The sequence below is a fragment of the Aspergillus heteromorphus genome (genome assembly GCF_003184545.1).
Source record: "Aspergillus heteromorphus CBS 117.55 chromosome Unknown BO70scaffold_24, whole genome shotgun sequence".
NCBI classification, from domain to species: domain Eukaryota; kingdom Fungi; phylum Ascomycota; class Eurotiomycetes; order Eurotiales; family Aspergillaceae; genus Aspergillus; species Aspergillus heteromorphus.
In genome coordinates, this window is record NW_020290429.1 from 53551 (window position 1) to 78545 (window position 24995).

A 24995-nucleotide genomic window follows, 5' to 3' on the forward strand; every position below is an offset into this window, starting at 1 on the left:
GTCGCCGGCCAGTTCGCTCTTTCAGATTCTTCTCCCCTCCCCCCCCTTTCCCCCCTCCTGCGCCCCCGACCGTCCTTTTCGCATCTTGTTGTACAACTCGTGATAGATAGACCATGGCCGATCACTCCAGCCCCCTGCGCGAAGAACCCATCAATGGGCTGAAGCCGCTATCGAACGCCGACGGGTTCTCCCTGCCCGCCACTGGGAACGATCTTGAGCGCGTTGAGATCCCATACACCGGGGGCCAGCCGTTGGAAGATGCCGATTTCGAAGATGACGACGACGAGGAGGAAGAGGTCGAGGGCGAATATGTTGCGGTTGATCACGACGATGTGAACGAATACCCTTACTGGTTTCGCCGCCCGCCCGTTCACCACCGCACCAAGTTGGACGAATTGCATCCCTTCGTACAGGTTCTCACCGAGTCGAACGTGGACGACTGCGTCAAGGTCGAGCAGGCCTTCCCTGAACACGAGCGCTGCTCGCGCGAAAAGGTATGGTTGAGTGATGAATCCCTGGATGCATGCGATGCGGGATGAAGACCGTCGGGCGCTCAACTGACTGGCTGTCCAGTTCCTCTATCGTCTGAGCAGATGTCCGGAACTTTGTCTCGGACTGTTCACCCTGCCGATCCTGGGCGAGGACGAGCCCAAGCCTCGCCCAACCCTGGTGGGACACGTCATCGCCACGAGAACCTCAAGCCCCGTCGTGACGGATAAGTCGATGGAGCTGCCACCGAAGTGGCAGGAGGAGCGCATGACCGTGGAGAATGGAGAGGTTGTTGGCCACGATGAATATGGCAGCACGATTGCCATCCACTCTCTCGCCGTGCTGCCGGAGCACCAGGGCAAGCAAGTTGGAAGCACCTTGATGAAGTCATACATCCAGAGAATCAAGGACGCGCAGATCGCCGATCGGATCTCCATCATTGCGCATGGTCCCCTAGTGCCCTTCTACGAGTCGTTTGGGTTTGATAACCGTGGGCCGAGCAAGTGCCAGTTTGGTGGCGGCGGCTGGGAAGACCTGGTCTGTTCTCTTTGATTACCCTGGCGTGGTCACTGGAGCTGACAGATCGCAGTTGTTTGAGTTCGCAAAAGAGTAATTGTGTGGTGGGAAGTTTGACGATTCTACATCTGTGGCGCGGCGCCGTCTGTTACCTGTTACCCGTTACCCTTTCTCTTGTCTGCCTGGTTGTTTCTGCTCTTCTTCCTTTTTCTTCTTCGCTTCTCCTCGTCTCTTTTTCACTTTTACCCATTTTTATGTGATGCACGGTATGGATTACAGGATTCGGTCTTACTGGTGGGTTCATGATAAAAAAGCAACGGCGTTCAGTCGGGCTATGATGGTTCCGGGACGGATGATGATGAATGCTATGATGACCGGATTGAAGCCCGTGGATGGGCTGGTCAGTGTGTATCATAGATAGTCCCAGTGTGCTCAGTGTAAATGATATTCCATAGACTGGCCAACCAATAAGTATCAGCAGTAGTCTCCCCTCACCGCCTTCGGGCTCCTCCACGGCCGTCGGAGTCCATCCATCCTCCACCCTCCACCCTCCCCCAGCTGCACCACTTCCCCAGATGACCATGGGCTCACTATGAAGAGGAGTCAATGACACGATGCCTATCTGCATCGAGTGCTCCTATCCCGTGTCCCATCTGTACAGCACATACAGTCGCGCCGATGACCGCTCTCTGGGAAAAGGGGTGCGCCTGACCCAATGTCCGCGCTGCCAACGGTTCGCCGACAAGTACGTCGAATATGATTTTGTCGTGATCTTCATTGATCTTGTCCTGATCAAGCCGCAGGTAGGCAAGCCATGGGTACCGGTAGAAGAAGCATTGATTGACGGAGAAAGGTTTATCGACATTTGTTGTTCAACCGACTTGGGGGAGACGACAACCAGTTCGATGTAAGCGCCCACCACACCACCCACCATCACATCTAAGCTGCAACTGACACACCTTGCCAGCGCTCCATAATCCGTCTAGGAATACTCCTCCTGCTCTTCGACGTCTACCTGACCTGGGCACGGATCGAGAAGTCCCCCTCGCTCGCAACCACCTTTCTCTCTCGCGCGCCCATTATCGTCCAATACCTCTTCTTCCTAAGTCTGAATGCGCTCGCAACCCTTGCCCACCACCTCACCATCCGCCTTCTCGCATCAGTCCTCGCCCCAGCAGCGCGTGGATACTCCCGGAACGGCAGCAATGCCAACAGCCATGCGACAGAGGCGGCTGTCTTCTCCAACCCCTCCACCCCAGTGCTCCCGTCCTTCCCGTCCCAGACGACGACGACCACAACCACCAGCCAAACACAACTCTCCCCGACGCCCATCTCGGCCCTGAGTCCCCCCAAGCTCACACCACAGGGCTCCTCCAACGATGTGGCAACCATAGCCAGCGCGTCCGGCAGCGACCTGCACCACCTGCCACCCTCCACGCCACAGGGCTCCTTCCCGGCCCTTCCACCCCTTTTACGTCGCGCCTCCACAGCGCCCACACAGAGTATCAGACCCCTTCCGCCGCCATCCCCAGCCAGTCCAACAGCCATAAGCACCGCCTTGCTGGTGAGCAGCTGCGCAAAGCTCTTCCCCATCCTGCTTGTCATTTGGGGACCCGACGGCAGCGGTAATGCATCCAGCGCGGCGGGCTCGAACAGTACCCGTCTCAGCGCAGGCAGTCAAACAACCCTCGCTCATGACGGCACCAGGCTAACCCCCGCGGCGACTCTCACGGCCCGTCAACCCAACGCCGGTCTCCCAGTGTCGTCCTCGCTGCTGGAGAGCCTCATCCGGGTCATGCCGGAGTCTGTACCGACCAGCTACCTAGCCAGCTTTATCGAGCTCATTGGGCCGCTTCTGTCGCTCGGCGCAGCAGATACTCATCTCGTGCTCTTGAGCAATATCGAGGCACTGTACATCCTGCTAGGATGCGGGTATCTGCGCGCGGTGGCATTGGCGATGGCAGGACTAGCTGCCCGTTGGACGGTACAGAGAGTGATACTAGGAGCTGTCGGGGTTGGCTAACACATATATTACCACCGTAGAACATAGACCGGCCTAGCCCGATATAATTAAGACTCTACACATCGTTCAGATACCCCAACCCCAACCTGGAGGTGGCAGTTATAGGTAGTAATGGTATTACGCAAACCAGAAAAAGAAAAAAAAAACGTAGCTATACATACAAGTCCACATCCCATCATGGTATAACCCGTCCACCCCAACCAACCAACCGTCCACCAACTACTCATCCCATGCATAATTCAAACCACCTGTCCATCCTTTCCTCACATCCTATACCAGCAACGACAACCACCTCCCCTCCAAACCCAAGCATCTCTCTATCCATCGATGAAAAAGAAATCAACAGAATAAATCACTGCGGTACCCGCTCCGGCCGAATATCCGACCGCTTGGGCACGATAAGCGGATGCCACTGCGCCAGGAACGTGATCGCTGTACCGCCACCAAGCATTAGCACGCGCCTCTTCAGGAAGCCAAACTCGGGGTAAATAGAAGCAAAGAGGGCAAAGATATCATGCACATACCCCACATCAAATAACAACACGCGAAGGACAGGATCAGGGTACTCCGGAAGACACTATGTCGTTGATTGTATTTATTAGCATTGGTCCGCTTGTTTATACTCAATTGAGAAGAGCTGTGGTTTGAGTCTGGTCTGGCCTGGCTCGGATTGAATGCCCATAGCCAAGGCAGCAGAGAAGAAGGGGAGAGGAGAGGAGAGAGTAGGGTAGGGTAGGGTAGGTAGGTAACGCACGTCTGATTATCCCCCTTAGGACTAAAGATCCACGCCAAGACGGACAAGACCACCACGAAGATGAGGCCGACGATGAGACTCCATCTGTTTGTTTCGTTGATTGGCTTGGGTTAGCTTGCTTGCTTGCTTTCTTGCTTGGGGGAGGGAATTGGATCGCTGGCTGTCGTGGGTAGGTAGGTAGGTTAACCAGACAACATGGCAATGTCGGACATACCCGTTCGCCATTTTTGCTCCTTTTCCCTTGATTTCTCGTGACGGATTGGTGGGGTGTGGTGTGATACAGTAGGTCCAGCCTGACTGTCTCTCTGACTGGGTTTCGCGAGGGAGGTCGGGGTGTCTGTCTGGATGGGTGGGTAGATGGATGGCGGAGGGAGTAGCTTCGTGCAGACGGATCGCGGCGGAGGTAGAGTAGGGTACGTTCGCGAGGGTCGGGCTCGTTCAGCTCGTTCAGTGTGAAGCTCAGGGTCCGAGGTTCTGGTCCGGCAAGGTGGTGGATTGTCGCGCAGCTGGTCGGGACGGAGTTCACGTACGTGGTTATCGAGTGAGGGAACTTGGTTGGTTATCGGCGGAGCTGAGCTGCCGGGTGGGTGCCTGAGGTTATTGATGCCTGAGGCAGAAGCACAACATGGGGCAGAAACCGTGGTGATCTATGAAGGGCATGTCTACCACTCTATTTGCCGTGGATAGAAATATCCACAGCTGTATATACGCTTAAGAGTGGTATTTATCTACAGTATCCGGGTTGGATTCAGGCTAGTACCATACGCATCAAGCAGTCAACTAACCCAGCAGATCCACACATCGAGGGATATCAAACAATTTCACACAAGGCAAAGGGATGAGGGCAGGGTAAAAGAGGCTAGGTGTCCAATCACAGGAGAAAACGTAACAAGAACAACAATACTGATGGCAGCATTATCAAGGACGACAGAAGAGCAGCAAATAAAGCCTACTGGACCCGAATCACGCTCCCTCACGGCTCTTCCGGTAGCTCGCCTAGGTAACACACCAATTAGTCACGATGAAAATGCCCCATCCGTGAACATTGATCATACCTCTTGCTCCACCTGCAAGCCATCGACAACAGGAGCCAGCTCGCTGAGTATCTCATACGCCCGCTTGTGGTACTCTAGCTGCGCCGCGATCAGATCGGCCAGGTTGCGCAGGGGTTCCGGAGTGTCAAGGACCTAGTGTATCGGGTCGGTTCAGTTTCCCAACTATCCATGCTGAAGTCGAGGGGTAGGCAAACATACATTCTTCATCACGCTCACAGCCTCCTCAGTCTGTCCGACAAACTCATCCTCCGCCTGCTCGATCTCCGCACGAGCCTCCTCGCTCAAGTTATCCCAGTCACCGCGGGCCGCAGCCTTCTTGCTAGCCTTGACGGAGTCCAGCATCAGACGCGCGTTCTCGACATTCTTACGCGCCTTCGCGGCGAACATCAAGTTTGTGTTCAGCGTGGTGTTCCATCCCGCCAGGAAGCGCGACTGGATCTGGGCGTCCTGGGCCAGACGAGCCTCGCCCACCTTCTCCGAGGCGAGAGCGTACTTCTCCAGCGCAGTGGCGAGGGGTTCCTCGTTGCGGGAGTTCTGCGCCAGTGTCTGGGACCCGGCCAGGGAGGCGCGGGCAATGGCGTGGTTGAAGGTCTTGGGCTGGGGCTTGGCCGAGGGAGGGGCAGTCAGGGCGGCCTGGGCCTCGGCGGGCGAGGAGGCCTGCGACAGGAGGGCGACCTTCTCGTTGATGGTGCGACCCAGATCGTTGAACGATTCGCGGATGTTGGGGGGGTAGTCATAGGCTTCGTTGGAGTATTGGGAACTGCATGTGATCGAATCGATGAGTTTATGTGAGTGGGGACTGGAGATGACGGGGATGAAGAAATTTTGCGGGGGGAAGTGGCACTCACGTCACCTGGAGGAGCTTCTGGTGAACGATCTTCAGGGCATCCACGCGCTTCTCCAACTCGATGTACTCATCGGGAAGCTGAGTGCGTTCCTCGGCCTGGCCAAGCTGCTCCTTGATCATCTGCTGCGTGCGCGCAGCAAAGGGCGAGAAGCTCGCGCTGTTGGAGAAGAGAAGCAAGTCAGTCTTGATGCCTGACTATTGAAATTCGCGATAGGATCATGTAGGGGCGCTCTGTGGTTGGCGCTGGATATGCGAGGGTGTCTCCTAATCGGAGAAATTATTGCGGAAGGGGCAGCCATCTCACCTGAGGTTCTTTCCGAAGGCTTGGAACTTGTCCATGTTGTGAGTCGCTACTGTTTCACTGGGAGATATGCGATGAGTCCGATGCCCCTGCTTCTAGAAGGGACGGGAGTATGTCTGATGCTGAGGGCTTTTGGGAGGGGGGAAGTTGGCGCGGTGCAGGTGCAGATCGCGGAGTCGAGGCCACATTCCGTTGGTGTGAGTGACCGCCTCGCCCGCCCTGTCCGTATCGCCTGTATCGCCCGTACCGCCACGGTTTCATGCCGGCACTACAACTAAGGTCCCATATAGTAGTTAGTATTGTGCAGGCAGCAAAATACAACAAACATCCGATGAGCATTTCCCACTATAAAGATCACATGCTATAATGTGAAGGTTGCAGTAATTATAAGTACTAGGATTGCTTTATAAAACCATGGACCCCGGCTCAAACCCACCCACAGCCAAACACGCCATTCAAACTGCCCATAAACACAATAACTGGAAAAGAAAGTCTCATCATCATTGTCGTCGCGTCATAATAAGAAAAAAAGAAGGGGGGTAAGAAAAAGAAAAGAAAAGAAAAAAAAAGGCGCTGCCCAGGCGAATCGAAAAAAAAAGAATACAAGTCGTCATCGCAATCAAACTACTATCGTACAAAGACAAGATGCCGAAATCGTCAAAGAGAGACATAAACCGGAAGTCGTAAAATCTCCGAGCCATCGATTCGGCCATCGGTTTAGGTCAAGGTCGCCAGCATCGCACGCATCAGTCGTGAGCTCGGGCCTATGATCATCTCTCAGAATCCACACTTCACCGCTTGCGTCGTCGGACAAGGCTCATCCTACCTTTGCGCTCCTTTCGCACCTCAAGGATCTCCTCCTCTTCGCCGTCGCCAATGAACTCCGTGTCTCGGATCACTTCCCCACCGCCACGTCGCTCGATTCGCGTGTACTCCCGCAGATCGTCGTCGCTGTCGCTGTCGCGCGGGCGGACAACAATCGCCATCGGACCGGCATGGACCTTGCTGGAATGCCCTACATCTTCATACCGCTCGACCCTACGCACGGGCGATGACCGGCGGCGAGGGCGACTGTGGACCGACAGCCCGCGCGTCCGGGAGACCGTCCTTGTCACTCGCTTCTCCGAGAGCTCGTCGTGATGGTGGCGCGATCGGGATCGGTGCCGTGAAGGAGACGGTTCGATGAGCAACGTCTCATGGCTCGACCGGGGGGTGTAGCTCTCCATGGCGATTCGCTCTACCGTGCGCTCCCGGCGTTTCTCACGGACGGGAGACGACGAGGTATGTATAATGCGAGCTTGTAAGACAGTTAGCATCAGATACATTCTAGATTCCGGCACGGGAAGTCCTACTTTCGGTCATGCGCTTGATCTCGCGACTCCGACTGATGACTGCGTCAATCTGCTCCTTAGACAGGGCCACCTGGATGATAATCATGCTCCCCTAGACCGACCGTCAGCACTACCACGAATCAAGCCCCATATGTTTCCACCCGACTGGCCTTCTTGAATACACACCTCTTCCTCGTAGGGGTAGCCAAACTCGCGGATCGCGCTGGTATGGGCGAGCTTGCGAGGCATACGGGTCTTGCCCTTTCGGGGGTATGGCTTCTCAACGTCAACTTCCTCTACCATTCTCTCACGGAAGCGACTCGCGGAGCGTCGCGGGCGTTCGACAATCCGATCTCGTTCACGGAACTCCCGGTACTCTTCGTCGCCATAGTATTCGGGCTCGGCAATGCGTATTTCCTCATAGTAGTCCGGCTCGCGCGCTCGATGGAAGGAACCCCGCCTGATGGGAGGTGGAGGGGGACTGGGGGGTGCGCGCGGGGGGTAGTCGCTATAGTAGTATTCGTCGACCTTGCGCGACGGGACGCGATCGAAGGTGTCGAGGGAGGACTGGCGGCGCGTCATGCGAGGACGGGGCCGCGGAGGGCTCTCCGCATGGCGGCGCTGATAGGTTACCAGGGGGCCGGGAGAATAGACTAGATGGTCATCCTCGTAGAAGACATCGGAGCGACGAGCTGGGGGGCCGTAACGTTCGTCCTCTTGCAGGCGATATTCGAAGCGATCATCCTCTTCCACCCGTCGGGGACGCTCAAGTACCGGGGGTCCACGTGAACGATGACGGTGCCGGTGACGCTCACGCGAATAGTGGTCCTCGTCGAGAGCCCCGGTCGAGCGACGGTAGTCGCCGTGTCGAGACATGGGTGAATGGGAGAGATGATCTAGATAATGGAGGGAGGAAAGTATGGGAATGACTGACTGCGAGCGAACCGTGGGTGTGACGGCAGCGGCTCAGGGCTGGACTGGGGCGGGGCCGCAGATTAAATATGGATGGGATGGAATGGATGGACTATGGAGGGATTGGAAGGCAATGGCGGGGCGGGCGATGAAGGAACCGCTGGTGCGAGTCTGCGATGACGTCGATATATATATGGCCCGGAAGTCTGCAGTTGACTCTGTTGTAGATCGCCGGGGATGATAAGAGAAGAAGACAGATTGCTGGGAGGAAGACAGTGCCAATCCGGGGGGGATCAGCTCGTATAAAAAGGACTCCTCCAGTCGAGTGTCTAGAATGCGATGCGATGATGCGAACTAAAAAACAAAAAAAAACAATGCGAAACGAGATTCGGTGACGTTGGCGGAAAAGCCGACTGACATACAGGGCTGTACGGTATTGATGCTCTCCTCCTGTCAGTTCCTGTCAGTTTATGGGCGGCCCACGTGTATGCGTCTTGTCACAGATATTCTTAGCTATTCGCCACGGCCTTTCGCCTTGTCGCCTTCTTCCTGCATCCTTCTTCACTCTCTCTCTCTCTTACACACCCTCTCTTCTTCATTCTCGACCAACCCCGATTCTGGCTGGAACGGTCCCCCGTTCGAGGCGTATGCAGTGCAGCTCGGCCGTCCAGCTGTCCTCCATCGGCGCATCATGGCGGACGCTACCACCCGGGATGAAGCAGCAGCACTGCCTAACTGGGTACCAGTAGTGCCACCCATGCACGACAGACAGATGCTCCCCCCGAACTCAGGCCTCGACCTCTAGTTCGACAATCCCCCTAGGGGTTTCAACGTGCGAGTTTCATATTCAGCGCATGCTGCTGGTAGGTCCAAATTCCCTCAGGGGGCGGCTACCCGACCCAATGACATCGACTCTGAAGTATACTGGTTGCCTTGCGATGTCATGAGGGCTGGATGGACAGAACACCTCAGGGGCCTCAGCTGCTCCTGACTCGTGGGGGGATATCGACTGAGATCTGTTGTTATGGCACTCAGGTGATACTCCGCACTCTGAGAACTAGGTTGGGCTTCACTGGCTACGGGGCGAATGCACGGATTGGTTGATTTCGTGGATCTGCGGTCACTGCGGGTTACTGCTTTCGGCCATAACTACGGAGCACCTTCACAATAAGCCGATGGTTACTAAGGATGTTACTGAGTGGGCTGATACAGAACCAAGATATCTGTGGCTGTGATATGGACTAACGGGATGGAGAACATCAATCCTGATCTCGTGCCAACAGTGTTGCTGTAAAACTCAATCGGCATGGCCATACCCACTGTTCTCGGTCTTGTTATTGTTGGAAACACCGTATTGTCCAGTCTTCAACGCTCCACTGCGGGTCAAGGACTGTTCGAGGCCCTGGCCTGAGCAACAACTGGAAGATAGTGGATGAACGGCTATGTGTACCTGGGAGGATCTACCTCGTTGCGAATGGGAACCCAAGTGAAGATGGCAGATGGCAGATGCAGCAGGGCAGCGGAGAAGCACGGATCAGTGTTGATGGCTAGGACTACCCTAGTGCCCGGACCTTAGGAAAGGTTGGACATCTGCGAGACCGTCGGGTCATGCACCATGGCACCAAAACAACAAGCGGATGCAATCCATTCCAAAAACGGGAGGTTTTGTTGATGTCTCGCTGACCGCAGACCTGACGTTAGAAATAAGAATATCGATGCGCACAACAATGGGACGCCTAGTAAGGGCTTAAGCTCGCCTAATCTGCACTAATGCCGAGCCAACGAGCGCGAAGCCGAAGCTAAAGGGCTGCCAACTGTCGCCTGCGCCAAGCCTCCGTATAGGCAAATCACCAATCGTGATGATCCCCTACCTGCACACAAGCTCGGTCGGGACAATGGTCGGGTACTGACTGCGAGTCGCAGGCTCCATTGCGCCATCTCGCCTGAGTAGATCATTTCTGGTCTAGATTATTTGTGACCATGAGTGTACATTTACCCCACAGTGTGCAGAAGGTAACCTGTGATTTGGCCGATTTGACGATGGGCTCGCACAAACGACACCGATCAAAACCCTCAAAAAGGGATTGGGTGCTGCATATGTAGCCGTCAGGTCAAATGGTTTTTGGTCTCAATTTGTAGTCCGGACTATCTATCTGCTGATCCATTTTCTATCCTCGCTCACTGTTATGCCTTCGTGCTATTGGTCGGGAGCAATATCAAACTCGCGGTCAATGCCAGGCTACCCGCACTCGTCGTTTAGGGCAAACTTTACTGAGCATCATGGTGAATATACCGTCCTTGCAACTTACATCCTGCTATTTCATGACACCCAACACCTATACCCACCGGCTGTGGGTCTCAATGAGGAGAACCTGGCTCTCAAGAAGTGGAAATTGGCTCTGTCGGTGTGTGTCTGTACACATTCAGATCCAATGCCCAACTTCATATTGGTCCGATAAACAATACTGGAGTGGTGTGTATAAGCAGTTGCTTCGACTATCCCCTCTAGCCACGGCACCTCAAATCGGAAGTCAGGCACCCCCAGAGGCCTCGAATTTCAGCACCATCACTAAATCGGTGGGCCTTGCCTTGCCTTCTGGGCACAGTGTGGAGATAGACGCTGCCCGGCTCGCTGAACCATTCATGCCATGACTCAAGAAGTCATCAACATTCTGGCCTGGGCTTCGGCCGAGTATCTACCTATCGCGACCCTTTCAGTTGCGCCCCCAAGCCCCGCATCGAGGTCCTCCGGGTGTTTTCGGTTTCGCTGTGCGGCCCGGTGGGTGAGACATAATGAAGAATCCGCTCTCAGCTCGAGCCAGAACGTCGAGACGTCTTCGAGCTTGGCTGCTTTAGGACATTCTCCGTCCTCATGTGCATCTCTTGGGGCGGTTTTTTTGAACTCGTTGTCTATATCTGCTCTGTTGTCGAAGGTCCGAGCGCAGGAATCACTCTTTCGTGGCTGCCAGCAGACCAAGCTCACTCAGATATTGTTTGGGATGTGAATGATTTCGGCCATGCTCTGCTCTCACAACGGGTGCACTCTTTGCCCTCCTGCTTTGCTAGGAGTATCTTTCCTACCTTTTTCAAATTTGAGGGATTTATCTTCCATTTCAAATACAAACCTCTCAGACATTTTCATGTTTCCGTGGTCACTTACCTCACTGCAGGGTTATTTGCAATGATCAAAACTCGAGTAGTTCCAGTGACGGGCCCCTGAATAAGTGTCCGCTGCTTCAGACACGTTTTCGGACTCTCATCTACTATCTTCATAGGCATTTCAATCTAACAGATGACTACTGTTACCGAAAGAAATGCAATAGGTGCACAGGTCGAGCAAGATGGAACAGCAGAGCTGTCGAGAATAGACATCCCTCGGCTGTGTGTCTCCATCCCCTTCTTATGTTCACCTTACCGGACATCGACCCCAATACTCCTCTTTCACCCTATGTTTACATAACAAATGAAAAGCCTACCAACGAGTCAGCATTCTGTTGTAGCGCTTCCCCAATCCAACCTTTTATTTATTCTCAGGTGTACACATAGCCAGCAGCAGGGCTCTACAACATACCCAGACAACAAGCCAGCTTTCCAATAGTGCAGAAACAGGAAAGCACAAGTCATACGTCTGAGCAGAGGCTGGACACTACTTCCTATCTTAGTAAATTGAGTCCTGAGCTTCCATGACACAGACACATTGTCGTGGTCACATACATTGAGGAAAGTAGCCAAATGCGATTAGTAGATGGAATAAAAGAAATAGATTTCGTTCTAACTACCTGTCAAGGTGCTGCTGCTTTCTACACTTATTTTGTTCGTGAAACACAGCTATGACCTGCCTCCTGGTATTCTCGTTACTTAAGCTTGCCGGAAATACTATCAAGTTGACACCTCCTTGTGTGCTCTAGGGCTTCCACCTCTCTGCAACATGCATGCATGCACACATGTATAATTTTAGTAATTATGCAGGGATCATAGGACAACACATTCCGAACATTATTATTATTATTATTATTACTTATTATTATTATTCTTGTTATGTGTATTATCTTATGCTGTGCAAGTAAGCTGGATTATGAGGTAGTAGCTAGTTAGCGCGGTACGCGCACGATTCGTGACGAATTACTATATACTCAGTCAGAGTAGATAATAGATGCATGTGCTGTGTAGAGATAGGTCCGATATCAACGGATAAACAACCCAGCAAAAACAACATCCAAATAAAAGCCCATTAGGCAATCCACACCAACGCAAGCAAGGAAATAAGTAAGAGTGACATCACTCAACACCCATCTACATGGGTAAGGTAGTAGGCGAGAGTCCTTATTAGGTAGTATTATTATATATCAGCCACATCCGGGCAGTTCCGGAGCCCAAACTGCTTCTTTCACATAGATAAGTAGATAGATAGATAGATGGATGGATGTGTGGATGGAGCAACTGATCTTGTGAACGAGTTGAGGGATCACATCTCTGTTGAACTTGGTCTTGACGACGATGCAGCGCATGCATGCATGAACGGTATGCATTGCATATGCACGTGCAGGGTACGCGAGGAATCAGATCCCGCCAGGTGGTTCCAGAACGGACTTTTCCGATCCGAGTCATAAGCGTCGCGGTGATGGGATGGTCGCTGCCTTCTAATCCATAGGTAGTACTGGGGCGAGGGCCGGCTTCTGCAGGGGCAGCGAGGATCATCCGCGACCAACCCCCCGCCCCGGTCGAATATGCAGGGCAGGTGTTCTGGGTCAGGGTGGCGAGGTTGCGAGATCGACACATCGTATTCCTATATCTGTTCTGTACTGTACTGTACTGTGCTGTAGGAGATGATGCGCTGGAGGCGCAGGGCAACGAACCACAAACTATCAGGCACGGATGGTCTCGAACGCCGGTGGGTACGGTCCAGATGTCAAGCTGTTGTGCATGGCGCCTCTTGACCGAAAAAAGAAATAGACATCTTGCCATGGCTGCGTCGCGTCCGGACCCCTGTCGGTCTCGCTGGGTTGACCGATCGTTGTGGTTCTGTCTGAGTGTCTGAATGTGTCTCCTGATCGTCACTGCCAACGATTTTACTAACTTCGTAATCAGGTCTGCAATTGATAGGCTTATGCTGTATTGGTCCTTGCTAACTAGGTAGCTGGCTATTATATAATAAACAGCAGGGTATCAAACAGTGATACTGGATACTAAGCAAGCCCTGGGAATAAATATATACAGCTAGAAGTGGATAAGGGCATAGGTCGGCATGGGAACAGAAATAAGTAAAAAACAATAGAGAAAAAAAAGAAAGATTTCTATAGGGAGATTGGATAGTACTTTCCCACAATTCTGGCCCATCTTATCTACATGCCAATCATCCACTTCTCATCATATCATAACCTCAGGCGGGAGTCCGATCAGATCGACCGACTGACTGCATGCATCGTCTGATTTAATCTCACTGGGAGATGGAATTTTTCTAGTAGTTGATCCTGTACGGAGTAATACTAACCACTATAGGCTATTTTATCGGATCTCGTGTCAGAAATATACTATGTATGTATATACCATCTAACCATATGTAATTACTCGTCGGAATAAACACCAGGCCCAGACCCTGACATCGAACTCAAGGGGAGAAACGCCCTAGGTACAGTCTATTGACTGGTTCATACAAATATTTCCGATGACGTCAGGTCTAGATCCAGATCATCAAGCCAGCTCAAGAACTCCTGGCCAGAGAGGCCTATACCGAATGCTTCTGATGGAGCACCAATTCCAGATCCCAACACAGCAGAGTCAAGAACATTCTCCTGTCCAGCCGGAGTCGTAGCATTTTGATTAGTGTCCTGGGGTATGGAAGGACCGGGCTGATAATTCAGGGTGTCGTCTAGTAGCCGGCTTATCACTTTTGTCAGTTCCATGACGGGCTTGGCTGTGGTCGAGGGTGACATTTCCGAAGTCTGCAGCCATGAGATGAGGACGCTCAAGGTGCGAATTACTTCCGACCGAGAGACGGCTGATGGGAGAGGTTTGCTGGCTTGGGTATGGCTGTGCAGTTCCGTGACAAGAACGCCGGCGGCCGGGATGCCGTAACCTAACAACTGGGAGAAGTGTGAATACAATTATCCTCGGCGGGGGAACTTGATAGGAACGTACGATCCATGGGAACTGTTTCCGAATCGCCAGTATTTCGTTTTGTCTGGTCAGATCCATGAAGACTGACAGAACCTGAAGGCAGGTATCCAGCAAGTCACCAGTGGCTTCATGGTTGCTCTCCCGACATCGGATTCGATGAAACTGCAAGATACTAAACAGATATTCGAAGTGTATAATTGATCGGGCCAGGCATTCGATTGCATCCAGGCTCTTCCAACAGGTCGGGATGTAGCGGAAGCGGGCAGGGATCCGGTCAGCGATCTCTTGACATAAATTGTATGTTTTTCTGTCTTCGTCAGATTTATAGTCCTTTCAAGAATTCTGTAGGAAAAGAGGGATGTTACAGAAGACGGCCACTGTGATCACTACCCGCTTTACATCCCAGAGAGAGCTCGAGAACCTGCTCTCTGAGGGTAGATAGAATATGACGGATCCGGATGACCGTCGCGGGGAGGAGCTTGCCCTCAATGTTCCAGCCATCATCATCCAGACCCTCTAGGACAGAGTGAAGCGAGGGAGCGTTTAACAAGAGGTCATCATCCGCAATGTCTAACGGGAGCGTTGCATTGCAATAGGAATGTGGCAGGCGAGGGGGTCGGCCGAAAAGCGTGGCGAGGTTTTTGTCCGCCCGATGACTGACTGACAGCATCCGTTTTCTTGTTTCGGCCAGGAAAAGGGGCATATCTTCCAAAGGCGGATGATGGAGACCCATGGCGTATATATCCGACACCAGGTCCCCGAATTGGCTATACGCTCTTTCACCTTGTTCGGCTACCAGTCAGCGCATCGATACTTATTTATGCATTGTCCAGGAAGAAGGGGGTTTGATACGAACTAGTTTCGCCCAACACCTCCGTGCACATTACTACGTGCAAATATCGCATCCAAATCCCCAAATCATTGACTTGTCCGCGATGCTTACAGATCTCAATGCATGCATTACTCGCGAGAACCATTTCCTTGGTAAATGTCTCTACGTCCATCTCGCCAATACCTAGGTCGAGCACGTCTTGACTGCGGTACCGACCCATGACACTTACTCCTGCCATTGTGAAGACGAATCCCAGAAGCTCCCACCGGAGATTTGGGCCGGTGGTAAGCGCGTAGAAGTCCTGCGCCGAGAGGGTACCCGATATTTTCAGAGGCAATGCGGTTGCAGCCGTGATATCTTCGTACAATGATTTCCAATTCCGGGCAACATCCCACGGGTTACTTTCTATATACTCCCGTGCTCGGGACAGGGAGTCCAGCACGAGCGGTGCGGGGATAATCGTGAAACGGCCTTTCTGGTAATACCATGATATCTGGTCGTGGTAAAAGGGAATGGCCGAGGCTAGATAAACCAGTCGCGCCGATGCGTACGCCTGGTCGGTGCGCCAGTGCTCGAATTCATCATGGAGAAACCGATTGGAATCTTTGGACACACCCAGCGGAGCGTGCCGAAAGACTGACAGATAGCTCGAGGGCCCTAGAAACTGGGAATGGTCTGAGACGGGATTGGGAATAGGGGCTTGCGTTGCCGGCCGAGGCGTTCCCTCTTTGGGGGCTCGTCGCTGTGGGCGTACGCCCTGAGGCTTTCCCTTCGTCAAAGGTGCGGGGTGGTAGAAGCACTAATGGTACGAGTTAGGTCTGAGAGGTGGAGGTCAGCCAAGGATAGCACATGCCTGGCTTACATTGCCTCGAGACTGGCAACGTCGGCACACCGGAGTAGTATGGTCACACCGGACTTTGGAGACGCGACATGGCTCGCAAGAGGTGGGCTTTCCGTTCCGCCGAATCATGGGGATGAGGAATGGTGGACATTGAAGACATCGGCAAGTGAATTGAAGGAGACAGATCAAAGACGGGGAAAGACAGAAGCAGGCTGAAGCGTCGAAGAAGCAGCGGGTTTATTCCGATTCGAGCCCCCGCAGTCTATTCCGAAGTGCACGTGGGGTTCGGAATGACATCGACGATGGCGCTAGATTAGTACATAATTGGTAGTATCTGCCGTCTTCAAGCCCTGCCTCTACAAGATTCAGTAGATATGATCATTTGTATAACTAACTATATGATATCATTTGTCAGCAGTTCTGTTAACTATTGATAAAAGCACGACTGCAACCACATCGCAGTCAGACCAGCATGGGATGGAAACAAAAAGCATTCGGAATCATTAGACAAGGTAATTGTTCTTTTCTATTAGTACCAAGACAGATACCAGTCCATACTGGACAACTACTGCTGATATACGCGTTGGCCCGTTAGATCTTCATGCTGGAGCCCCAACCTTATTGGTTTCCACCGAGTTGCGCCACAGCCCGGCCCATCTCCTCATCATTGTAGATACGGAATCCCTTCTCCTTAGTGACACTGGCGAGCTGGACGTTCTTGGCGTCTAGCTTCTCCTCCATAACCTGTTTCAGCGTCTTCAGCACCAACGTCTCCGCCTCAGGCAGCGTCAGGGAGCGATGGTATTCATTCTGCAACTCGGCCTGCGCACCCTCGCTTCCAGACCCGATGGCCTTCGCATCGTATCGGTAGAACGTTCCGGAGGGCTCGGCGTGATATCTGGAAACGCACAAGCTCGATTAGTACAGACTCCCCGTAACCACAACCGGAGCACAGAATCCAACATACAGTTGCGGGCCATCCTCATCAAACCCAGCGAGCAGCAGGGCGACACCAAAAGGCCGACTCATCACACTTTCCTCGTCATCTCCCGTCTCTCCGAACCGCAGGGCCAGGTCACAGATGGCCTGGGTGCAGCTCTCGACTCGCAGCGGCTCGGCGTAGTGGAAGGCATGGTTCTGACATTCGACCCGGGCGTGCTCAACCAGGGACCGGGCATCTGCCTGCAGACCGGACATGGCGCAGCCGATGTGTTGGTCGATCTCGACGATCTTCTCGACGGAGGAGGCCTCGAGGAGGCTGGAAGTGACACGCTTCTCGACACCGAGGATGACACCTTCCGAGGTTGCGACCTGCGGGGAAGAGGGTTAGTTGTTTTATTGGCGACTGATATGTAGCCGATGGGGTTGAAGCCTCCGGAGAAAAGGATCTGGGGTTGTAGACGACTGGCGGGGAGGGGGAGATGGATGGACGTACACCGATCGCTGTCGAGCCCAGTTTGATCGCTTCAAGAGAGTATTCGACCTGGAATAGACGCCCCTCCGGAGAGAAGGTGCTGTGGGTGCATGGTTAGAGGCCGGGCGGGTAACTTCGTCAGAAACAGAGAGAGCAGAAGAGGTCGTACTTGATTCCACGGTCTATCGAAGAAAGCGTTAGATGACGATGACCGCATCAGAGGGGAGGTCAGGCGGAGCTTACCGTATTCGGATCGGGCGATGAACATCTTGGAGTTCTGTGAGGGGGGTTAGGGGAACGGGAGAGATACAAGGAAGACAAGAAAGTAGGGAGGATGACAGGGAGAATGGGGGGAGGGATAGATGGAGGGAGGAGGCGGAGGAGGCAGCTGGTGCTGGAAGCTCGGGCGAAGCTGTCGCGGTCTACGCAAGTCCGGCGAGTGCCTGGCGGAGAGGCGCTCGCGGCCTCAGGCTGCCGTCAGGCATCGACGCCGGGCGACTGTTTGCCTTGCTCGAACCCAAACTACGTACGGCGTCGGGACGTGTAGCCCGTGCGCCTGCAATCATTCATTCATTCAGTCATTCAATCAATCAGTCAGTCAGTCACTTGCTACTGTCCGAGTCGAAACAAACCACCCTGTTCACCACCCAATGGTGATCTCGGCACAGGCTGCATGATCGTCCCTCCCTTCCTGACCTTGCGGGACCATGTCCGTCAATGACCGTCGCGCCAGCTACATGAGCGCTCCGAGACCCCGCGTTGCGTCCAACCGCGTCGGCGACGCTGAAAAGGCCGCTCTGCGCAGCGCCGCGTCCCCCTTGCAATCGGAGAGCATGGACCATCGCGGAAGCACCTCCAGCCAGAGAACCAGAGCCTCGGGCGACAAGCGAGCCGAACGAATGGCGCTCCAAACGAGAGAGAGGTCCCAAGTCCGGACCAGAAACCCGGTCAAGGAATCGTCCAGTGCAGGGAACCGAGGAGAAATGATGCTGGAGAGGTCCCGGTCGAAGCGAGGGAGTCAGCCAGAGGCGGCGAGTCCCAATGCCCGGAAGAAGGAGAAGCAGCCGGCGGAGAGTGAGTCTTCCAAGTCCCCCAAGCTGGAACCTGGAAGTGAGTGGGATCGTTCGAGATGCTGACTGCAGTGTTCCTCAGCTCCATGGAGCCCACAGGCCTCGTTAATGCCCCATTCAACGGCGCCGCTGGCGAGTCGAGTGTCAGTTCCTCCCTTGGCCTCCACGTTACCGCAGTATCTTCAACCAATTCCACTCCGCGAGCTTGCGGCCGACGCGCAGGAGAAGGCGGTCTTGGAGGATCTGTTATACGTTTTCATGGGCTTTGAGGGCCAGTACATCCACTACCGCGGCTCATACGATCCGTCCTCAGAGAAGGACCGGTTGACCGGTCCCGAGTTCCAGCTGCCAACAGGAATTGACCCGACTTTGAAGGATCTCACGCAATCGACATTGAGGATAGCGACCCATTACAGCGCGTTAGAGGCATTCGTGGAGGTACAAAGTCGCGCGGAGTACGGGGCGGTTAGCCATTCGCTATGCGCTACGATCCGGAAATTGCTCAAGGAGTATCTAGTCCTGGTTGCTCAGCTCGAGAATGAGCTGCTCAACAACCCGACCTTCACGCTGCACCTCCTTCACTTGCACACTATGCCGACCAGCCAATGTCTGGCTCAGCTATACTCCCTAGGCCAGGAGCTGCTCCGGCGGAATGGGCTGTTGGACCAGGATCTCGACGAGTCGATCGATGATTTTGACGACGTGGATAACATTCTCGAGCAGCTCAAGGAGGGTGGAGACCTGGTGCCGGGCGCCATGTCCAGCAAGAAGATCTGCAAAGGAGGCAATGTGCTGCGGCTGCTGACCGAGCGATTGGCGACCTTTTCGGGTGATCCGACGACGAAGGCTCTTCTAGAACGACTACTCCGGGATGCCAGTCGGCCCTATATGACGATGCTCAACGAATGGCTGCATCATGGTGGCATCAAGGACCCACACGGGGAATTTCTTGTCAAGGAACAAAAGTGGATCAAGCGGGAGAAGCTTGAGGAGGACTACACGGACGAGTACTGGGAGAAGCGATACACGATCCGCGACAACGAGATTCCGCCACAGCTTGAAAGCGTGAAGGACAAAGTTCTTCTAGCTGGAAAATACCTGAATGTGGTGCGAGAGTGCGGTGGTGTCGACGTTAGCAAAGCAGTCAAGGATGTGCCCAAGACCCTGGACGACCCGCGATTCTTGGACAACGTCAATGCCGCCTACACATACGCAAACGCGTCGCTGCTCAACCTCCTCTTGACCAAGAACTCGCTCACTACCCGCTTCCGCTCCCTGAAACACTACTTCTTCCTGGATCGCTCCGACTTCTTCTCCTACTTCCTCGAACTCGGAGCGTCCGAGCTCCGCAAGCCCGCCAAGAACGTCAACGAAAGCAAGCTCCAGTCGCTTCTCGACCTGGTACTACGCCAACCAGGCAGTATTGCAGCCCAGGACCCCTTCAAAGAAGACGTCAAGGTGCGGATGAACAAGATCGGCCTCACAAAATGGCTGATGCAGGTTGTGAGCGTTTCCGGCATCGATCAAGACCATCCGGAGGCGGCAATCGAGCGATACCAGGCACCGTCCCAGGGGGTAGAAGACGATAAAGACATCGTCGGGTTTGACGCGCTGGAGCTGGACTATTCCGTCCCCTTCCCATTGTCCCTCGTCATCAGTCGGAAGACGGTCCTTCGGTACCAGCTGATCTTTCGACACATCCTGTCGCTCCGCCACCTCGAGACCATGCTCGTCACCTCGTGGCTGGACCAGAGCAAGGTCGTCGCGTGGCGACACAAGTCCTCCGACCGGCGGTTGGAACTGTGGAAGCGGCGCGCATGGAACCTGCGCTCGAAGATGCTGGTGTTTGTCCAGCAGCTCCTCTACTTCTGCACGGCAGAGGTCGTGGAGCCCAACTGGCAGAGCCTGATGGACCGGGTGAACGGGACCGACGCAGACGGGTCTGAGGTGACCGTCAACGGCACGAAGCAAGTCAACCGCACCGTAGACCAGCTCATGCAGGACCACGTGGACTTCTTAGATACCTGTCTGAAGGAATGCATGCTCACGCAGGCCAAGCTTCTCAAGGTATGTTTGCAATCCCCTCCGTGGCAGTCAATTCACGCTAACAGCTCCCCAGATCCACCACCGCCTCATGACCTGCTGCACCATGTTTTCCTCCTGGGCCACCTCGTCGCTTGCCCGCGCCCTCGCCTCTGCCGACCCCGATCTAGCCGGAAACAAGGCCGCCGGCTCGGACGGACGGGGATACGATCCATCCCGAATCGACAAACTCGAGGAGACGCTGAAGCGATGCGAGGAGCATTTCAACCGCCATCTACGGATTCTGATGGACAGGTAAGACCATGCCCATGGCATTCAATTGAAACAGTAGTAATTAACATTGCCGTCCAGCCTGAACTACTATGCCGCTACAGAGAGCGTCGTGCTTCTGAAGCTTGCGCACGCCTTGAGCGCGATCAGCAAAGAGGACTGAGCGCGAGTGGGAGCTATAACCCTTTTATCCTCATCCGAGGGATTGTATCTTCCCTGCGGGTCTTTAGTCCCCTATCCCATCCGGGTCAGCCTATAGAATGGATGGGCACTCCCACATCTCCATAGAGATCCCGACCAGGAGGCCATGTAGGGCTGCGGCTTGCGCAGACCGGCAGCAAGGGAGATAGATGGCTGCGCTGCCCACGATGCTCCAATCCCAAACCATCCATCCGGCAACACTCCTCTTCGCACCCGTCTCTATCCATTTCTTCCCACATTTCTTTTTCTTCTCTCTGATTATTATATTCCATCGGTTAGCACAGGCGGGACGGAGTATCGGCAGCGGGCAGACGGGCAGACGGGCAGGCAGGACAGTATAGGACAAAGGCGATGACGACGAGCGATGGACAGGACATGTTTAGTTATGTCTTCTGGTGATTGATGATTTGGAAATACCCCCGGAGTGAACACCATGCATGACTCTTATCAAAATACTACTGTTTTACCTACCTATCTATCTATCTATAAGTAAATCTCTAAGTAGTTCTCCCAACTCACATATCAACTAAATAGCCATCCATCCATCCATCCATCCATCCATCCATCCATCCATACACCCACCTATTACTTAGCATTGTCTAAGTAGTAAATACCAAGTCGAACACGACCTTCCAAAAGGTATACTGTAACCCCAGCCCAGCGGAACCCCCGGAACCCCCATCGGACGAACCCGCCGACCGCCCCATCACTCACCCCTGCCACTCCGTCCGTCGCAAGGTCTGCCCGAACGGTCTCTAGAGCGCTGGACAATCCATGGAACCAGCAACAACAACAACCACCCATGCATTCTCATCTCCAAGCGCTATCTATGCATGCACGCATCAGCTGAGCTCGGGCTCTAGTATTTTCTCGTATTCGCCTGCTTATTCATTGTGGCGGCGTTACTAGCTGGCTGTCACTTGTCACCGCTCGCTGCATGCAACGAGAGTGAGTGAGTGAGTGAGTGAGCGAGGTATTTAAACCCGGCGTGTTCCCCTTCCCCCCGTCATCAATCAATCAGCCTTTCCATGGTTTCTCGGTCTCCATCCTATTCTACTCCGTACACTCACTCTATCATCATCATCTTCTCATAATTATTGACAAGAACAACAAATTCAATCTGTAATTACTAATAGTAATTCACTTCATCCCCTTTTCCCCCCATCTCCAAAACATCACTATTATCACCACCACCACCACCACCACCACTACTACTACTATTACTACTACTACTACCACTACCACCACCCACCCACCCACCCAACCAAAAAACGAAAGAAAGACAAAATGCCATCCTGGCCAACCCTCCCCACCCAATGGCCACAACAATGGCCACAGTTCCGATCCTGGCCCCGATCCTGGTCTTTATCCAACCTCCAACCTCACCTCACGTTCGCAACGCTAACACTCACCACAACCCTGACCATCCTCCTCCCGCTCGCCTACCGGAACTACAAAACCTACCTGTCGTACGGCCCCGGCGGCGCCCCCTACAACCTGATCGGCTGGTTCGGGGTGACATTCCTGCTGTTGCCGTTCGGGAGCCGCAATATGACGAGTACCGCCGTGTACGAGAAGAAGATCGAGGCGGGGGAAACGGAGTCGTATCTTTCCGAGACGACGGTACGTCTGCTGGGTGAGAAGAAGAGGGGGAGGCCGACGGTGGGACCGCATTATGTGCCGCAGAGGCAGATAGATACGTTTGCGGGGGAGGAGGTGAAGAAGGTGTGTATTTCCATCTATCTCTCTATCTGTTATTATCTCCATTCTACGGGTTTTTCTTAGCATCTGTCTTTGGGATGTCAGAGGCGAGTTTAATATGCTAATGTGGCTGTGCAGCGCCTCGATGCTGAATTCTACGCCCTGGTAGAAAGGAACTCCCAGCTAGTGAAACTGGCAGACTCGAGGCTAGAACGCCATGCGAACGCGATTTTCCTTGCAGACGGGGTGGTGGGCAATGACGCAGCCGGCCGGATGAAGGGCGAGTGTGCGCATATTCACCGCCTGAAGGATTATTCGCTGCATGTGGTGCTGGCGCCGGCGGATTGTACGTCTCGCGTGCTTTCTATTTTTTTTTTTTTTGGGCTCCTGGTGGAGAAACTGACAGCATGAACAGGTAAAAGGGTATTTGATGCGGGCTGGGCGCAACGACATGGTTTCAGTGGCATCAAGATTCCAACGACCTTGACGGGCGGGCAAGAGCTCGATTTGCCAGCTGAGTATGTCTTTCTCTATGCTCCCAGGACGGAGGAGGAAGTGGCATTGGTCATGGGCGTTGTCACGGCTGGTTTGCGATACCTGACTGGCCAGGAAGTGCGCTAGATGGGTTGGTGCCCAGCAGGATCGGACCGTTGAACGTAAGAGTGGCATGGCACGGCTCAATCATGCAGAATTGTTTAGGAGACAAACGATAATTAAAAAAAAAAGCTCCCCTCAATCAATCCGTACTCATTTCCCGCATATGGGCGCACAGACGGAAGTGGAGTGGCAGACAATAGCCTTTGGTATGCAGAATGACCAGCCGAGCAGCACGGCAGCTAGCGCTGAATGTCACCAAGGAGCCAGCGTCCGCAATACACCGTGCCCTCGTATTCATTGCTTCGCCCTCCAGGTGTTGTCCAGCCTGTCCAGGCTATCCACGCAGTGGGCACTGCCCCGGCACTAGCGGGCCTAACCGCCCGTAGGCCCCGACGGCAGGCCTCCCTCTTCCCGAAGCTGAACCATGGTTCTGGGTTTGGCCTGCGCGCCCTGTGCTCATACCTTCCATGTCAGACCCGGGGGCTTGGATGCTCTAATCCCAGGCGCGTCTGACGCCCTTGACTTGCATGACGACCTGGCCGCATGCATGGCCCATGGGTTACGTTCGGAGGGAAACGACAGCAGATCAATGCCGGCTCTTGGCGCAAACCCAGCGAGGCGGACGGGAGGGTCGTCGTAGTCGTCTTTCCCCATCAAAGCCCCCAGCGACTCCGCGGACTGCAAACACTGTGTTTCAAGTGTGACCTCGGCGGAGCCCGACCGCTCATCACCGCAGCTCCTCTGCTCGACGCAAGGCCAAGATGACAAGGCGCATCGTCACCACCAACTCAATTGTCCGGGGCAAGCCAGCCTTGGGGATCGAGACTGATACTGCGACGTGGGTAGCCGGTCTTTTCACAGACAGACTCAGTACGTCTCAACTCCCAAGACTCCGCGTCTGTCTAGGCCCCGATCATCTGTCATCAATGTAGACTTCCGACCAATGATCCCTCGCCCCAGTAGATGCCATTGGCCTGTCCTTCAGGGGCGGTCGCATGCCGGAAGCCTTGCCAATCTTGTCTGGGAATGGCCCATCTCCAGGGGTTTTTAGCATCGTTTGTTTGGACCTTGGAGTCCTTAGACTGCTGCGCGATTCCCAAAGGGGCGGTGAAGGTGTGGATTTAAATGGAGCGACATAGCAAGAAGGGCGCGAAAAAATCCTTTCGCAAAATTGTACGGGCCACCGGGGGAATTTAGTCGCCCCCGACATGTTTTTAGTGACGGTTACAACCATTCACTGAGCGACCCCACTCGATGTGAGCGTCGATGCCGTCATATATTACGTCCTTAAAGCCCATCTGATGGGCATTGGATGCGGTCGTCAGTATGGGCTGTGGCTTCCCAGCCAGATGACAACGGGATGAAGTGGGATTCCCGACGGCTGTACGCTTCAATGCCCCAAAAGAGACCTGGATCTCCCAAGCACGACAATGTAACTGCTGGCCCTAACCTTGAGAATGGCACTGGCCCCTTAGTGGATCTGAATTTTTTTTTTCTTCTCTCAGTTTCTGCCCCTCCTGACACCCTTTCTTTATCCGGTCTCTGCGGGCATACATGGTAACCCGTGATGTGATCTTCGTTCGCTGTTATCGGCTTGACCGTGTAGCTTGTCTGGATTGGTTCTCGGGCATGGTTCTTTGCACATAGTCCTGGCATAGTATTGTCTTACATGGCGCCAGAT

General features: G+C 53.9%; 9 protein-coding genes across 9 annotated transcripts; 5 read left to right on the top strand and 4 right to left on the bottom strand.

Moving 5' to 3' along the window:
- Window positions 1-49: 49 nt before the first annotated feature.
- BO70DRAFT_364464 (polyamine acetyltransferase) lies at window positions 50-1144 on the top strand. The gene is made up of 2 exons (XM_025543817.1): window positions 50-494; window positions 574-1144. The coding sequence occupies exons 1-2, from the start codon at window positions 114-116 to the stop codon at window positions 1039-1041; spliced, it is 849 nt and encodes a 282-aa protein (XP_025396744.1). The 5' UTR covers window positions 50-113; the 3' UTR covers window positions 1042-1144.
- A 475-nt stretch (window positions 1145-1619) lies between these two features.
- On the top strand, window positions 1620-3125 carry BO70DRAFT_319771 (sterol homeostasis protein ARV1; the record flags this gene model as incomplete). Its single annotated transcript, XM_025540451.1, has 3 exons — window positions 1620-1808; window positions 1859-1912; window positions 1973-3125. 3 exons carry the CDS (start codon window positions 1620-1622, stop codon window positions 3026-3028), a joined length of 1299 nt encoding a protein of 432 aa, XP_025396745.1. The 3' UTR covers window positions 3029-3125.
- BO70DRAFT_431344 (V-type proton ATPase subunit E) lies at window positions 3101-4007 on the bottom strand (the record flags this gene model as incomplete). Its single annotated transcript, XM_025548234.1, has 4 exons — window positions 3101-3460; window positions 3553-3605; window positions 3783-3866; window positions 3997-4007. 4 exons carry the CDS (start codon window positions 4005-4007, stop codon window positions 3381-3383), a joined length of 228 nt encoding a protein of 75 aa, XP_025396746.1. The 3' UTR covers window positions 3101-3380.
- Window positions 4008-4437: 430 nt separating this feature from the next.
- Window positions 4438-8192, bottom strand: BO70DRAFT_319773 (BAR domain-containing protein; the record flags this gene model as incomplete). The annotated part of the gene is made up of 8 exons (XM_025540452.1): window positions 4438-4778; window positions 4838-4969; window positions 5036-5597; window positions 5686-5841; window positions 5989-6037; window positions 6812-7282; window positions 7338-7428; window positions 7503-8192. 8 exons carry the CDS (start codon window positions 8190-8192, stop codon window positions 4746-4748), a joined length of 2184 nt encoding a protein of 727 aa, XP_025396747.1. The 3' UTR covers window positions 4438-4745.
- Window positions 8193-13786: 5594 nt separating this feature from the next.
- Window positions 13787-16221, bottom strand: BO70DRAFT_319779 (uncharacterized protein). Its single transcript, XM_025540453.1, has 5 exons — window positions 16031-16221; window positions 15202-15976; window positions 14711-15128; window positions 14367-14652; window positions 13787-14311 (listed from the first exon to the last, which is right to left on the bottom strand). The coding sequence occupies exons 1-5, from the start codon at window positions 16145-16147 to the stop codon at window positions 13877-13879; spliced, it is 2031 nt and encodes a 676-aa protein (XP_025396748.1). The 5' UTR covers window positions 16148-16221; the 3' UTR covers window positions 13787-13876.
- Window positions 16222-16529: 308 nt separating this feature from the next.
- On the bottom strand, window positions 16530-17802 carry pup2 (proteasome core particle subunit alpha 5). Its single transcript, XM_025543818.1, has 5 exons — window positions 17676-17802; window positions 17602-17614; window positions 17454-17532; window positions 16986-17329; window positions 16530-16916 (listed from the first exon to the last, which is right to left on the bottom strand). The coding sequence occupies exons 1-5, from the start codon at window positions 17698-17700 to the stop codon at window positions 16637-16639; spliced, it is 741 nt and encodes a 246-aa protein (XP_025396749.1). The 5' UTR covers window positions 17701-17802; the 3' UTR covers window positions 16530-16636.
- A 197-nt stretch (window positions 17803-17999) lies between these two features.
- BO70DRAFT_319784 (gamma-tubulin-complex subunit SPC97) lies at window positions 18000-21427 on the top strand. The gene is made up of 4 exons (XM_025540454.1): window positions 18000-18506; window positions 18585-20569; window positions 20622-20839; window positions 20897-21427. The coding sequence occupies exons 1-4, from the start codon at window positions 18140-18142 to the stop codon at window positions 20976-20978; spliced, it is 2652 nt and encodes an 883-aa protein (XP_025396750.1). The 5' UTR covers window positions 18000-18139; the 3' UTR covers window positions 20979-21427.
- A 608-nt stretch (window positions 21428-22035) lies between these two features.
- BO70DRAFT_108267 (uncharacterized protein) lies at window positions 22036-23451 on the top strand. Its single transcript, XM_025537854.1, has 3 exons — window positions 22036-22741; window positions 22856-23063; window positions 23133-23451. The coding sequence occupies exons 1-3, from the start codon at window positions 22304-22306 to the stop codon at window positions 23336-23338; spliced, it is 852 nt and encodes a 283-aa protein (XP_025396751.1). The 5' UTR covers window positions 22036-22303; the 3' UTR covers window positions 23339-23451.
- On the top strand, window positions 23452-23951 carry BO70DRAFT_108268 (uncharacterized protein). Its single transcript, XM_025537855.1, has one exon. The coding sequence runs from the start codon at window positions 23564-23566 to the stop codon at window positions 23825-23827; it is 264 nt and encodes an 87-aa protein (XP_025396752.1). The 5' UTR covers window positions 23452-23563; the 3' UTR covers window positions 23828-23951.
- Window positions 23952-24995: the final 1044 nt, after the last annotated feature.

What these genes read in the sequence shown, in the direction of transcription:
- BO70DRAFT_364464 (XM_025543817.1), top strand. Translation starts at nt 114, where the DNA reads ATGGCCGATCACTCCAGCCCCCTGCGCGAAGAACCCATCAATGGGCTG. An exon ending in AGCGCTGCTCGCGCGAAAAG is followed by an intron (nt 495 to 573) that starts GTATGGTTGAGT and finishes CTGGCTGTCCAG; the next exon opens with TTCCTCTATCGTCTGAGCAG.
- BO70DRAFT_319779 (XM_025540453.1), bottom strand. Translation starts at nt 16,147, where the DNA reads ATGATTCGGCGGAACGGAAAGCCCACCTCTTGCGAGCCATGTCGCGTC. An exon ending in CTCGAGGCAATGTAAGCCAG is followed by an intron (nt 15,977 to 16,030) that starts GCATGTGCTATC and finishes TCGTACCATTAG; the next exon opens with TGCTTCTACCACCCCGCACC. An exon ending in GGAAACAGTTCCCATGGATC is followed by an intron (nt 14,312 to 14,366) that starts GTACGTTCCTAT and finishes CACTTCTCCCAG; the next exon opens with TTGTTAGGTTACGGCATCCC.
- pup2 (XM_025543818.1), bottom strand. Translation starts at nt 17,700, where the DNA reads ATGTTCATCGCCCGATCCGAATACG. An exon ending in TGGGCTCGACAGCGATCGGT is followed by an intron (nt 17,330 to 17,453) that starts GTACGTCCATCC and finishes TCTTCCCCGCAG; the next exon opens with GTCGCAACCTCGGAAGGTGT. An exon ending in GATGAGGATGGCCCGCAACT is followed by an intron (nt 16,917 to 16,985) that starts GTATGTTGGATT and finishes GTGCGTTTCCAG; the next exon opens with ATATCACGCCGAGCCCTCCG.
- BO70DRAFT_319784 (XM_025540454.1), top strand. Translation starts at nt 18,140, where the DNA reads ATGTCCGTCAATGACCGTCGCGCCAGCTACATGAGCGCTCCGAGACCC. An exon ending in CGCAGGCCAAGCTTCTCAAG is followed by an intron (nt 20,570 to 20,621) that starts GTATGTTTGCAA and finishes ACAGCTCCCCAG; the next exon opens with ATCCACCACCGCCTCATGAC. An exon ending in CTACGGATTCTGATGGACAG is followed by an intron (nt 20,840 to 20,896) that starts GTAAGACCATGC and finishes ATTGCCGTCCAG; the next exon opens with CCTGAACTACTATGCCGCTA.
- BO70DRAFT_108267 (XM_025537854.1), top strand. Translation starts at nt 22,304, where the DNA reads ATGCCATCCTGGCCAACCCTCCCCACCCAATGGCCACAACAATGGCCA. An exon ending in CGGGGGAGGAGGTGAAGAAG is followed by an intron (nt 22,742 to 22,855) that starts GTGTGTATTTCC and finishes GTGGCTGTGCAG; the next exon opens with CGCCTCGATGCTGAATTCTA. An exon ending in GGTGCTGGCGCCGGCGGATT is followed by an intron (nt 23,064 to 23,132) that starts GTACGTCTCGCG and finishes CAGCATGAACAG; the next exon opens with GTAAAAGGGTATTTGATGCG.
- BO70DRAFT_108268 (XM_025537855.1), top strand. Translation starts at nt 23,564, where the DNA reads ATGTCACCAAGGAGCCAGCGTCCGCAATACACCGTGCCCTCGTATTCA.